Genomic DNA, 13,289 nt, shown 5'->3' on the forward strand with positions numbered 1-13,289 from the left:
CACAGCATTCTCTTACTGATTCTTTGCTGATTAATTGGCTCTAATGAGTTAAGAGAGGGCAAAATATGAACCTATCATATTAAATGCCCTACTGTGTGCCAGAAACAGTACTAAGTACTTGCAAATTATATCATCCTGTATCCAGGTTTCCTAACTGTGGCACTGTTGATACTTTTGACCAGATTGTTCTTTATTGTGAGGGTTATTTTACGTCTTGTAGGCTATTTAGCAGCATCTCTGACTTCTGCCTCCCAGTTACCAGCAGCATCCCTCCAAGTCATGACACTGCGACATCTTAAACATCGCCAGATATCCCCTGGTTGAGACTGCTGTCTTAGATGGTGCTCATAGCTACACTTTGGGGAATGATATTATTATCCAGATGTTTTCCTGCTGAGCATTGCCAATTTCAGGGAAGTGAAATAACTTGCATAGTCTCACTCAGCTAGTAAAGAATAACTGTGCAGTTACACCCCAGATCTGTCGTCCCCACTTCACCACTGTGTCTCTGGCAGAGTTTTAAGAGAAGCAAGGCACTGGCAGAGATCTCTGAAAGCACTCTTTAAAAAACGAAGACCAAACTAAATATGAAAGAGATATTTTTTTCATTTTGTCTACCTCAACTGTTTATTCTGTCAGTTTCTCCAATTGCCATCTAGGGATTCCCAATCATATACTTTAATCCTCAATGTTTTAAGTCTGCACATCCATCAAATTGAAGCTGAAACTCCAACACTTGGGCCATCTGATGCAAAGAACTGACTCATTTGAAAAGACCCTGATGCTGGGCGAGATTAAAGGTGGGAGGAGAAGGGGATCACAGAGGATGAGGTGGTTAGATGGCATCACCGACTCAATGGACATGAGTAAATTCCGGGAGTTGGTGATGGACAGGGAGGCCTGGCGTGCTGCGGTCCATGGGATCGCAAAGAGTCAAACATGACTGAGCGATTGAACTGACTGGTCCATCAAATGCAGTCAGTTATGCCATTTTTTTCTTGGATTTTTAGAACTAAGCTCTTTGTGATATAATCATTGAAAGGAGCAAGTACAAAATAATAGAATTAAAATACATAAAATAAAATGGTATGGTTAACTATCTTAGAATATGAGTCATAACTTTACCAGTCAAGTAAGATCTTTTCTGCCATTTTCTCTACCCCATACTCCCATCTTACCCCACCCTGGGCTCCTAGAAGAGTCAGAAGTAGAAGAGCGAATGGAAAAGAGGAATCAGAAGAGCAAAATGAGAAAGCTTGTGTATTTTTGTTTTCTTCTATATGTGTTTATAATAATTTAATCTATAAATCAGAGTTAGCAAACACTTTCTGTAAAGGGACAAATTTGTGGGTTATAAGGTCTTTATGTCAGTTGCTCAACTCTTTCTTTGAAAGCAGCCCATCAAAAATACAGAAGCAAACATATGTGGCAGTGTTCTAATAAAACTTCATATACAACACAAACAGGCAACCAGAATTGTCCTGGAGGCATGATTTGGGAACTCCTGTAAAATATTGCTTATTTATTTCTTTACTCATTTTCTCTTTTCTTTATATGAAAATTCCAAGAGGGCAGTGGTTTGGGTTGATTTACTGCTTCGCCCCAGCCCTTACTACAAGTCCTCCTTTACCATGCTTATTTTTGGAAGTTTACTGACAATTCGTGAACATTTACACTCTTGTATGAACTGTACCTTAAACCTGCTCATACTTCTACCTCAGAAGTTCTAGAATTGTAGCTTGTACTAATTCCCAGGAGGAAAAGAACCAGAGTATATGAAATTAACTTATCTTGCTTGTTTCCTTATTTTTATGGCCTATTTGTTGTTGTTGTTCAGTTGCTAAGTTGTGTCTGACTCTTGATGATCCCATACACTGCAGCACACCCTCTCCTCTGTCCTTCACCATCTCCCAGAGTTTGCTGAAATTAATGTCCATTGAGTTGGTGACGTTATCTAACCATCTCATCCTCTACCTTCCCCTTCTTGTTTTGCCTTCAATCTTTTCCAGCATCAGGGTGTTTTCCAATGAGTTGGCTCTTAGCATCAGGTGGCCAAAGTATTGGAACTTCAGGTTCAGCATCAGTCCTTCCAATGAATATTCAGGATTGATTTCCTCTAGGATTGACTGGTTAGATCTTGTTGCTGTCCCAAGGTATTCTCAAGAGTCTTTTCCAGCACCACAATTTTAAAGCCTCAATTCTTCGGCATTCAGACTTCTTTATGGTCTAATTCTCACATCTATGCATGATTACTGGAAAAATCATAGCTCTGACTATACAGACCTTTGTCAACAGAGTAATGTCTCTGCCGACATCACATATTTAATATGCTATCTAGGTTTATCATAGCTTTCCTTCCAAGGAGCAAGAGTCTTTTAATTTCATTGATGCAGTCACTGTCCACAGTGATTTTGGAGCCCCAGAAAATAAAAGCTGCCACTGCTTCCACTTTTCCCCCATCTGTTTGCCATGAAGTGATGGGACCAGATACCATGTTCTTTGTTTTTTGAATGTTGAGTTTCAAGCCAACTTTTTCACTCTCCCCTTTCACCCTCATTAAGAGGCTCTTTAGTTCCACTTCACTTTCTGTCATTAGAGTGATATCATCCCCACTAAAATATAAGTTCCTTGCCAACAAGATTCTTGTGTTTGTTTTCTGTTGAATCTCCACAGGCTGTGCCTAGCACATGTGCCTAGTAAATGCTTGATGAATGAATGAACAAACACAAAATTTTGTTCAGCTCTTCTGGAAAGTATCTGTTGAATTCCTGACTGGAGTTGGCAGTGTGCTGCTCATGTTCTATGAGCAATAGGAGACTCAACTGCCTGAGGGGTGGTGAACAAGGGAGAGAAGATGAAAGTTGTATGTGTGTGTGTGGTGGGGGAGAGAAGGGGTCTAGAATACTGTATATGCTTGTGTGAGCAGAGTTAAAAACATATAAGGACCTAGCCCCAAATAGTAACCTTTTAGAGCAAGAAGGAGAGTGGGATTGAAGAGGAAAAGAGAAAGATGGTAGCTTTATATATATATCTTTTTGTTTTGTTTTAATGAATACTCTTGCAACTGCTGAATCCAACAAGCATACAAATTTATATGACTCCTACACTTAAAAAAAATATTTGAGTTGAAAACAGACCAAAGAAGACTCTTACAGACAGGTACAAATAATAGAAACATTAAAAGGGAATAAAAGACCAAGCTATAGATCTGTGAAAAAAAAAAAAATGATGAGAAGAGAAGAGAAGATGGTAAAGGAAATCATGAGAGGAAATAGCTTTGCCATTTCCCCTAACTTTTACAATTCAGTCCAAAATGTAACTTTCAAATTCTTAGCTGATGAGGTAAAAAAGAATATGATAAAAGTGCTAGTAAGAATGAAGGATAAAATATAAACCCATAAGCTAGTTGGAAGAAAGAAGTGCTGGAACTTGGACTGGCTTGTCCTTCTGGTACAGATGTACCATCAAGCACATCCTATTTTAGTTAGATCTTGTAAGGCTATGTGTGATAACTATGCAGATTATTTCATATGTGAGAAACTCGCCCTGAGAACTATTAAATTAACATTTTCATGCAGTAGCTATGGTTTTCACAGATTTTCATCTTAAACTAGTTTAAGGTATTCCTATCCAAAAAATTTCATTTTGCATTTTTAAGATGATACTGTAAGAGGTTTGTTTTTTTTTTCTTTGACAGTTTTGCACATTGAGTTTTGTTCATTTTAGTTTCAGCCTATGGGAACCGTGTGCCGTGAAGCAGTAAATGATTGTGATATTCGTGAAATATGCTCTGGAAATTCAAGCCAGGTAACTTATGAATAATTTCTCTGAATCCAAGGGGGAAAAAGTAAGAGCTTGTTTAGTGAACTGACCCTCAGATGGAATGGAAATGGGTAAGATGTTCATGTTTCTCTTTCATGTCAACTGTTCCTCTCCTTTCATTAATTTTTTGGGAATTGAAGTTTCAGTAATCAAAGCTTGAGCAGATGTTCAGCGTGGTTTTGTCTTAATGTTGAACTAATCTTAAGACTGTATATCTGCCTTAACTATTTTGTTTTTGTTGAAAATCGGGAATAAAAGGCTTTTGTGTTTAGTCTAGCTAGTGAAGGAGGAAACAGAAAGACTGTTCAACTGGTTGGAACGAGTCAGGTAAGGCAGAGAGAACCACAGGATATTGGGTTCTGAGACAGGGCCTCTCTTGACTTTTATTTACCTGAAACAGCTTGCCACTAATTGCTGCTTTTGAATTTAATATCATTTAGTTGTCAGTAGGGAAGATAAGGGCTTCCCTAGTGGCTTAAATGGTAAGAATCTGCCTGCAATGCAGGAGACACGGGTCCCTGGGTCAGGAATACTCCCTGGAAAAGAGAACGGCTAGCCACTCCAGTATTCATGTCTGGAGAATTCCATGGACAGAAGAGCCTGGCCGGCTACAGTCCATGGAGTTGAAAAAAGTCATACATGACTGAACGACTAACACTTTCACTTCAGGGAAGATACAGAAGTTAATAAACTTCGACAGGCGATCACAGATCTCCGTGTACGTGTATACAGGCAGTGCTTGCTTTGCATTGTAATGAAGGATCACAAAAGTGACCATAAAAGCTGAAACCATGTGAAGTATTGTAGTAATCAATGGAAAAATTTACAATTATTCTGTGATCTTTAAAAAATATCAGGTGATTAAAAACTCCCTTTCTGTTGGTCTTAAATGAATAGGGAAATGAAAAAAATGAACTAATGTTTATTTAGCTAACATTAAATTAAAATGAAAATATTGAAAATTAATGTATTTTATTTCTTTGTAAAAAAACTTATTAAAAACTTTGTAAAAAACTTATTTCTTTGTAAAAAACTGAGCTGTGCTTGCCTTCTCCTGGTCAGAAACCTTATGATACTTAGTGAGCGTCTTTCCTATGCCTTGTTGAATTGCTACTCTTCTTTCTAAGTTTGGGTCAGTTTTTTGACATGATCCTTTGTGCTTTCAATGTCATGAAATATCCGAGAGATGTGAAGTTCTGAATGGGAAGTTTTTTTGCTGAACAGTGGTATCAGCATCCCATTCCCATAGTCATTGATTTTTTTTTTCTGTCGTGCTATTTACATTTGATTTTAATTTCTCTTCCAGTGTTATCACTTTTCATTTCTTTGCTGTACTTTCACCTTTGTTGGCCAGTTTCCTCTTTCAACTATTCAGTTTTATTATAAGATGCCACATGATATAACCCAGAGAAAGAAAGGCAACAAGCTATGTCCTCTGTTATCTGTGCATGAACTGAATGAACAGATGCTCAGTGATCAATCCTGACAGACTTTGAAAGAAGTGACTAGATGGGCTGTTAACTGTGATGGCCGTATCTTATTTACCAAGTGATCGGTGGACTGAAGAGCTAATAGCAAAGTTTGTTCTTCATGCAGTTATTCACACTTAATCTACTATGGTGACTGAAATTGGAACTGTGTCCTTGGGGTACTGGTGTCATTTAACAAAACCATAGTGAGTGAAATTCCTTCACACTGGAGCCATGCAAAGTGAAGACTGCCCACATCTTTTTTTCTCTAGAGAAGAGAGAATCAGTAGTGGTGTATCTGTGCTGTGCTCAGAAAGTCATGTCCAACTCTGCGAACCCATGGACTGTAGCCCACCAGGCTCCTCTGTCCATGGAAGTTTTCAGGCAAGAATGCTGGAGTGGGTTGCTATTTCCTGCTCCAGGGAGTGTTACTGACCCAGGGATCAAACCGGCATCTTTTGCATCTCCTGTGCAGGCAGATTCTTGACCCCTGCGCCACCTGGGAAGCCGTACTTTAACTATTAAAAATGCTTTATTTTAAAAGCAGTCATCCTAAGAGATTAAAAATTTGCATTCTTACTGTCTAATTAGCACTGCTTCCCTAAACTTACACCTGGTGAGGATGGGGATACAATGAATGATTACGTAATGGGCTCTGGGAATGAAAGTATATTAAAGCAACTTCTTTCTTTTTTTTTTTTAAATTAATTAATTAATTTATTTTTTCAGTGGGTTTTGTCATACATTGACATGAATCAGCAATAGATTTACACCTATTCCCCATCCCGATCCCCCCTCCCACCTCCCTCTCCACCCGATTCCTCTGGGTCTTCCCAGTGTACCAGGCCCGAGCACTTGTCTCATGCATCCCACCTGGGCTGGTGATCTGTTTCACCATAGATAATATACATGCTGTTCTTTCAAAACATCCCACCCTCACCTTCTCCCACAGAGTTCAAAAGTCTGTTCTGTACTTCTGTGTCTCTTTTTCTGTTTTGCATATAGGGTTGTCGTTACCATCTTTCTAAATTCCATATATATGTGTTAGTATGCTGTAATGTTCTTTATCTTTCTGGCTTACTTCACTCTGTATAATGGGCTCCAGTTTCATCCATCTCATTAGAACTGGTTCAAATGAATTCTTTTTAACAGATGAGTAATATTCCATGGTGTATATGTACCACAGCTTCCTTATCCATTCATCTGCTGATGGGCATCTAGGTTGCTTCCATGTCCTGGCTATTATAAACAGTGCTGCGATGAACATTGGGGTGCACGTGTCTCTTTCAGATCTGGTTTCCTCAGTGTGTATGCCCAGAAGTGGTATTACTGGGTCATATGGCAGTTCTATTTCCAGTTTTTTAAGAAATCTCCACACTGTTCTCCATAGTGGCTGTACTAGTTAAAGCAACTTCTTTAAAATGTAATTATGTGATAAGCAGGATTTTAAAAGAATTTTAAATCTGAAAATTATGTGCATACAAAGGTGTTCTTGTTGCATTGGTTGTAACAGCATAAATTTGAGATAACTGTAAGTAAATATTTTAATACATTGATTATATGGCTTGTTAGCTCAGGGAATGTGTTATAGCTATAAGGATGATACCTACAAAAAAGTTTATTATGATACAACTAAATTTGCATGATGAAAGTGAAGGGCTGAAACAGAATATAAAGCATTATCTATAATTTGATTATACTTATATTATAAAATACCACATTTTTGTAGAAAAAGGTAGAGGAAAAAATGTACCAAATTATAATAAATAGTTGTCTCTGGATGGTGGGAATATTAGAGACATTGGTCTTTCAATTTTCCTGGTTTTTTTTTTTTTTTTACATTTCCTAACTTTTCTCAAATAAGTATGTAATTACTATAATAATAGAAAAATGTATAATAAATTTTAAAGTTACACTATGTTTCTATCCATATAGGAATGCTTTGCAGTCTTTTGCAGTCTTTTCTGCAATTGCTCCAAGGGAAGAAAAGTGGGGGGGTGGCTATAAAACATGTCTTTTTCTGACATGTCCAAGGTAGACTTTCATTTGAGAATCATTTTAAGTATAAGAACTGTTACTTCTTATGGTTAAAAAAGAGGAAACCATATCTGTTGCTCCATCTGGTGGCATCCTTCTGACTTTGTCTTGTGTTTTCTTTTATCTTACTCTGAGGAGTGTCTGTGTAAGTTAGCTGAGTCTTTGCTGTTGGTTCTTTTTATTTGTAAATAAGGATTTACAAATCAACTGCTCTTTTCCTCTGGTAGATCCACATTTTTAGGGGAAAATGCATCAATTGTTACATTTCCTTTTGTTTTCTCTTGATCTTGTTTTTTTATTTTCAGGTGATTTGGGAGACTACCCTATATTATCAGACTTCATTTTCAAAATGAAAACCTTTAAAGAGATTAGCTCATCTTAATATCTTGCTGTGCATTTGGTTCATATTTCTGTTTCCTTTTCCTAGTGTGCCCCCAATATTCATAAGATGGATGGTTATTCATGTGATGGTGTCCAGGTAGGTTGCTTCATCTTTACCTAAGTGTTTCCTATATACCAGCATGAAAGAAATACTAAGTCTCATCAAGATAGGAAGATCATATTAAATGTTTTGTAGTCAACTCTGAAGATAAAAGGGCTTTATAATACTCATCTATTAGTTTTCTTAGACATATTTTTCAGTTACTCGATGGAAGTAGACATTGTGCTGCTAATGGGTATGCTTTTTCATTTTAGGGAATTTGCTTTGGAGGAAGATGTAAAACCAGGGATAGACAATGCAAATACATCTGGGGGCAAAGTGAGTAAATAACAAGGTTTGAGCCTTCTCTGAGTATGGTGTCTGGCCCAAGGGCATGTGAACTGGATGGAAGTAATTTTCCAACCACTTTATTATGACTCAGGGACTTTCAGAGCCTTTGCAGCTCTTAGCAGGAGCACTTTTGTGGAAATTAGAGAAAAGCACCTCCTTTGATAAGACACAGCTCTATACATCTTGGCTAGTTAGCCATGTCTTTGGTGGAAAGTGCCTTTGCTGCTAGGCAGGTAAAATCCATTCTAGGATATGCAACTTGGAGAACAACGCAAACCTGGATTTCTGCTCCTCTTATGCTATCTTTAACTTAGTATCCTCAGGCAAAACCCATCAACCATGTGGAATGGACATGGACCCCAAGTGGGGCACCCTTGGATAAGAACTGTGGCCTTTTAGCTAGAGTTGCTTTTTCTTTCTTATCTCTCTTTCTCAAACTCTAGCTGGTTTTCCTAGTTATAGGTGAATTTCTGTTAAGGTAGCTCTGTCATATCAGAAAGAAATTTTAATGTTATTCCTTTCAAAATTTGGCAGATTTTCAGAAGGAAATATGTAACATTTATATCTAAAACATATTTAATTTGAATGCATATTTAAATGTTATATTTTTCCAAAAGTATTACTGGCCCTCCTGAAAGAAGTTTTTGCTTCAAATTCTTTGAAAGGATGATTTATATTGGAAAGCAAGCTATAAAGATAATGATAACCCTTAACTGTCACAAATACTGGCTATAATCCTTTGGGGAAAGGATGTGTATGCTCTCTTTTGAACAACTAAAGAAACATTGGGATGGGAGAACATTTTAGTTATGTAGGCTTATGCTCTGGACAAAGAAATACAGTTTTTGCTTTCTCCTCTTGAGAAAAATTAGTGGCTGACAGCAAGAAGTAGGGAAAGAAACTGTCAAACATTATCAGTTTAAAAAATATACACTGACAGTCATTTTTTGATTAGTTTGCAAAAGTTGTTTTGATCTAAATCTTGGATAGCTCCATAAACTGACCTTGGCTTTAGCAAAAATAAAATCCTGACAAAAATGCTTACATGACTTAAAATGTTATTTGAAAGTCAGAGATTTAACATGAATTCAAGTTTGCTTACAAGCAGAGTAACGTTTTGATAGCCATTAAGAATTAATAAACACTACAATATTGTAAAGTTATTAGCCTCCAACTAATACAAATAAAGGAAAAAAATAATAATAATTTTAAAAAAAGAATTAATAAACAGGGTGGAAATACTGCTCTTTCTTGAGTCTTTAATTATCGTGCATCATTCTTTTAATAAAATTGTCTTTAGGATTCATAAAAGTTGCTCGTGAAAAATTCATGCTTTATATCTGGCACTGAGATTAAAGCATTGAACATTAGTCAATGAACCATTTGGTAGCATCTTTCCCCAATTATTGGCTAAATTCTCAGGAGTGTTATTCTTAGAACTTACAGCCTGAATCATATCAAAGATTTAAATAGATTTGTTTTCAAGTTTTAAATGAGCAGTTGTGAGAAATGTACCCAAGTGATGGATGCTTTTGGTATGGGGAACTCTTGTGAAGCATGGGTACAACTTTTGTAACTGGTAACGTTGTAGTGAAAGAGGATTCTTCACAAGTGTTTTCCCCTTACTGCAAACACTTGAACAGCTCACATGGTATATCTTTCACTGATAGAAAACTCTGTTCTGCTTCAGATGTGATGTCATCAGATAAATACTGCTATGAGAAACTGAATATAGAAGGCACGGAGAAGGGTAACTGTGGGAAAGACAAAGACACGTGGATACAGTGCAACAAACGGTGAGATGGAGAAATCAGCTGAGTTTATACCTCACTTCCAGGCACTACTTCTTGAGTGACCAGGACTTTCCTGTTTTCTGCATGCCATAAAGCATTCTCCTTCCCTCATCTCTTCCCAGGGTTCCAACACCACCTTTGCAGAGGGTTTCTGAATCTCAATATGTATTCTGACCTCTCTTCTAAGGCTCAGGCGATGCCTATGGCTGCCTTAGGTCTTTCTCACCTAGAAGACACCTGTCAGCATCTCAAAGGCAACAAAAATTAAAGCCAACAGAATGTTCTCAGTGCTGATAGATGGAATTATCTGACTCTGACTTTAATAAAGAACTATTTTCCCCACAGATCTTACTATCTCACTCTCCTTCTGTTTAGAAGCCTCAGAGTGATCCTTGATGCTCCCGTCTTTCTGACTCATTATCCAAATGGCAAATCATGTTTATTCTTCTCTTTCATTCCTCCACAATTTTTCTTTAATTCATCTCGTCATTTCTGTGCCTATTGCATTACCCCAACTAAGACCTATGTCAATTCTTCAACTAATACAGAAACCTCTGTTTTCTGTGCCAGCAGTGTCTAGCATGATCCCATCAAAATAATCTTATCCTGAACCTTTTTGATGATGTCAGTTCTTTGTTCAAATTTCATTGGTTCCACATACTTAATTAATAGTAAGAATAACATCTATTGAGTGCACACTATGTGTTAGGAACTGTATTACACTTTACATAAGTGATGTCATTTAATCTTCATGGCAGTTTGCCCTGTTTTATGGAGGAGGAAACTGAGACGGTTAAGTTGACTAAGGTCATGTAGCTAGGATATAATAGGAGCAGAATTAGAATTCAGCAGTCTGGTTTTAGAATTCTCTCTTAACCACTTTGCTGAATGTCATACCATCTTGCTTAATCCATGAAATGGAACCTTAGCTTGGCACTGTACCTCTTCTGTAATTTTCCCCAACCTACATATTTTGTTTTTTTCTTTTCTACTCTTTTGAAGTCTAGCAAACCTGGCCATTTCTAATAGATTTTATTGTCCTACTTCCACATGGGTATGTGTACTATTCATACTTTAGGAAGTACCCTTTATACTCCATAAAAAATTTTTACCTATCTAAAAAATTACCCATCCCCATCCCCTTGGATAGCACTTACTCTGTAAATTATTTCTGGATTATTTTCTTTATTATTTTCTTTATTATTATTTATTTCCCCTGGAAATAAATCACCTCCCTCTTCTCCTGCATCCTTTGCATTACTTTTATGGTCCTTGTCACTAACTCTATGTTTTATAGATGTTTAACGTATGTAATTTCTCTTCTTACCCAGAGTATAATTTCCTTAAGAATAAAAATCGTCTAAAGTTTTTAATATATACTAAAGTATTTAGTAAACTCCAATAAAAAATGTTGAATGTATATCTCTTCTATGTTAAAAAACATTTTTATTTATGATAGATATAATAATGTGATGATATAACTTTTAAAAATTATTTTTAATACAATAATACTTTATTGTATTAAAGTACAAAAATACAATATTTTTCTATGTTGGTGATAGGTGCAAGTCTTAATTTTTCTCTTTTTCTGTATGGTAAAGTCTAACATTTACATATATAGTTGCTGGCCTGCTAATAAGTCTTTGCAAGACATTTATTAGAATATGTTTATCATTATCTATATTAATGATTAAAATGTGTTAAATATAGAGAATATGTAAGATAGTAGTTAACACAAATGAAAATATTTTACAAGTTAAATTAGAATTGTATGTGCTAGCTGGGGGAGAAGTAGAATATATTGGAAAAGGAATCATGATCCTATGTGGTTGAGAAGTCACAAAGTATATAATCTGTTCTTTAATTCTGGTGCCATTGGTTGAAGAAAACACTGTATTCTAAAAGAATACTCATTCAAAGTTCATTCATTCACTTATCAAATATTTTTTAAAATGTCTTAGTATATCCTGTGATATACTATTATGAGGAAAGAGATTCAGATATAAAAGAAGTCCATTTGATGGGTAATTTGCTTTGGATAAATACTTGGACAATAAAGGAAAATCTAGAACGTAGTTGGGATTTTGGTGCACCAAAAGTTTCAGAGAAGACAGTTTTTAAAGCCGAGAGTAAACTAATTTGAGGTTATTTTGTTTTGCTTGTAATTTGAAGGAATAGTACAGTTGATGAGAAAACAAATGCTTAAGTAAGATAACATTATTGCTCTAACTGTACAGACTTTGCTGTATCTTTGAGGGAAGAAGTAAATACTTGGTACTTTTTTAACACAGGGATGTGCTCTGTGGTTACCTTTTGTGTACAAACATTGGTAACATCCCAAGACTTGGAGAACTTGATGGTGAAATCACGTCTACTTTGGTTGTGCAACAGGGAAGAACGTTAAACTGCAGGTAATGATCTAACCATTCTGTGAGAACATTAGCCATCTTATTTCCCAGGAATGAAGCTTGGGATTGCTTCTGTTTTAATTTCATATGTATGTTAGTAAGATGAAATGGATTCTAGTCCATAGGGATGATTGAGTAAATCCTGACAGAGAACAGATAGAAAGAAGGGAAGAATTAGTTGAATGTGGACTATTGTATGGTAGCTAGAGTTATGTTTCGTTGTTCAGTTAAATCTTGCAGGGTTTAGTTTGCATTTCATTCTTATCAGTGGGTTAAATAGATGCATCTTCTTTTGCTCCCTTATGGAATCCCACTAAAGTGACACTAAATAGATTTTTTTTACTAGAATTTGTATGTCCATAGGGAAGCAGAAAAAGGGAGAGGAAACAGCAGCAACAAGATTCTAGAACATAGAGAACAAATAAATGTGTGGCAGATGATTATCAAAACTAAAAATTCTGAAGTCCTCAGTCAATAATGGGGAAAACCAATAAACTGACTCAATATATACTGCCAGTCCCAAAAGGCTCAAAATGGGCAGCCTCATCTACTTCTGGAAGAGGGAATAAAGGACTTGGGGATGGAGGAAGAAATTCAAATGAAAAAGATAGGTGAACTCTGTTAGAGAAGCTGTTAGATCTATAGCTTACTTTCCTGACTCAGCTAAGCTGGTGACTGCTCACCCTCCCATGAAAGATTTGAGCTTTACAGTCTGCAAAGAATAAAATAGAAGGTTTCCAAGCTGATTGTCAGCAGAAAAATCAGTTATCAGAAGTATATAGAAGTGGTCTAGCCTTAATGATACTCAGTCAGAAAGTCCCAGAACTTCCAATCATCTGTCTGGTTCCCCAACTCAAATATAAACAGATGACCAGATTTGTGAAGAAAGACTCTAACATGAAAAGAGAGAGAGAGAAAGGATCAGAAAATGCAACAACTACCTATAAATATTTTAAGATACTTCTATCATGAAACAAGAATAGGGTAG

At 36.3% G+C, this 13,289-nt stretch overlaps 1 protein-coding gene across 14 annotated transcripts in view; it reads left to right on the plus strand.

Moving 5' to 3' along the window:
* The window catches only part of ADAM22 (ADAM metallopeptidase domain 22), a 224,978-nt gene that overhangs the window by 169,225 nt on the left and 42,464 nt on the right, over positions 1–13,289 (plus strand). For all 14 annotated transcript variants that reach the window (XM_043872822.1, XM_043872825.1, XM_043872824.1 and 11 more), the window contains exons 18-22: positions 3,727–3,807; positions 7,756–7,806; positions 8,025–8,088; positions 9,791–9,896; positions 12,185–12,304. In XM_043872822.1, coding sequence (XP_043728757.1) covers positions 3,727–3,807; positions 7,756–7,806; positions 8,025–8,088; positions 9,791–9,896; positions 12,185–12,304 — 422 coding nt within the window. The remainder of the gene's footprint in view (positions 1–3,726; positions 3,808–7,755; positions 7,807–8,024; positions 8,089–9,790; positions 9,897–12,184; positions 12,305–13,289) is intronic.

Source organism: Cervus elaphus, chromosome 18 (genome assembly GCF_910594005.1).
Source record: "Cervus elaphus chromosome 18, mCerEla1.1, whole genome shotgun sequence".
In the NCBI taxonomy this organism is placed as follows: domain Eukaryota; kingdom Metazoa; phylum Chordata; class Mammalia; order Artiodactyla; family Cervidae; genus Cervus; species Cervus elaphus.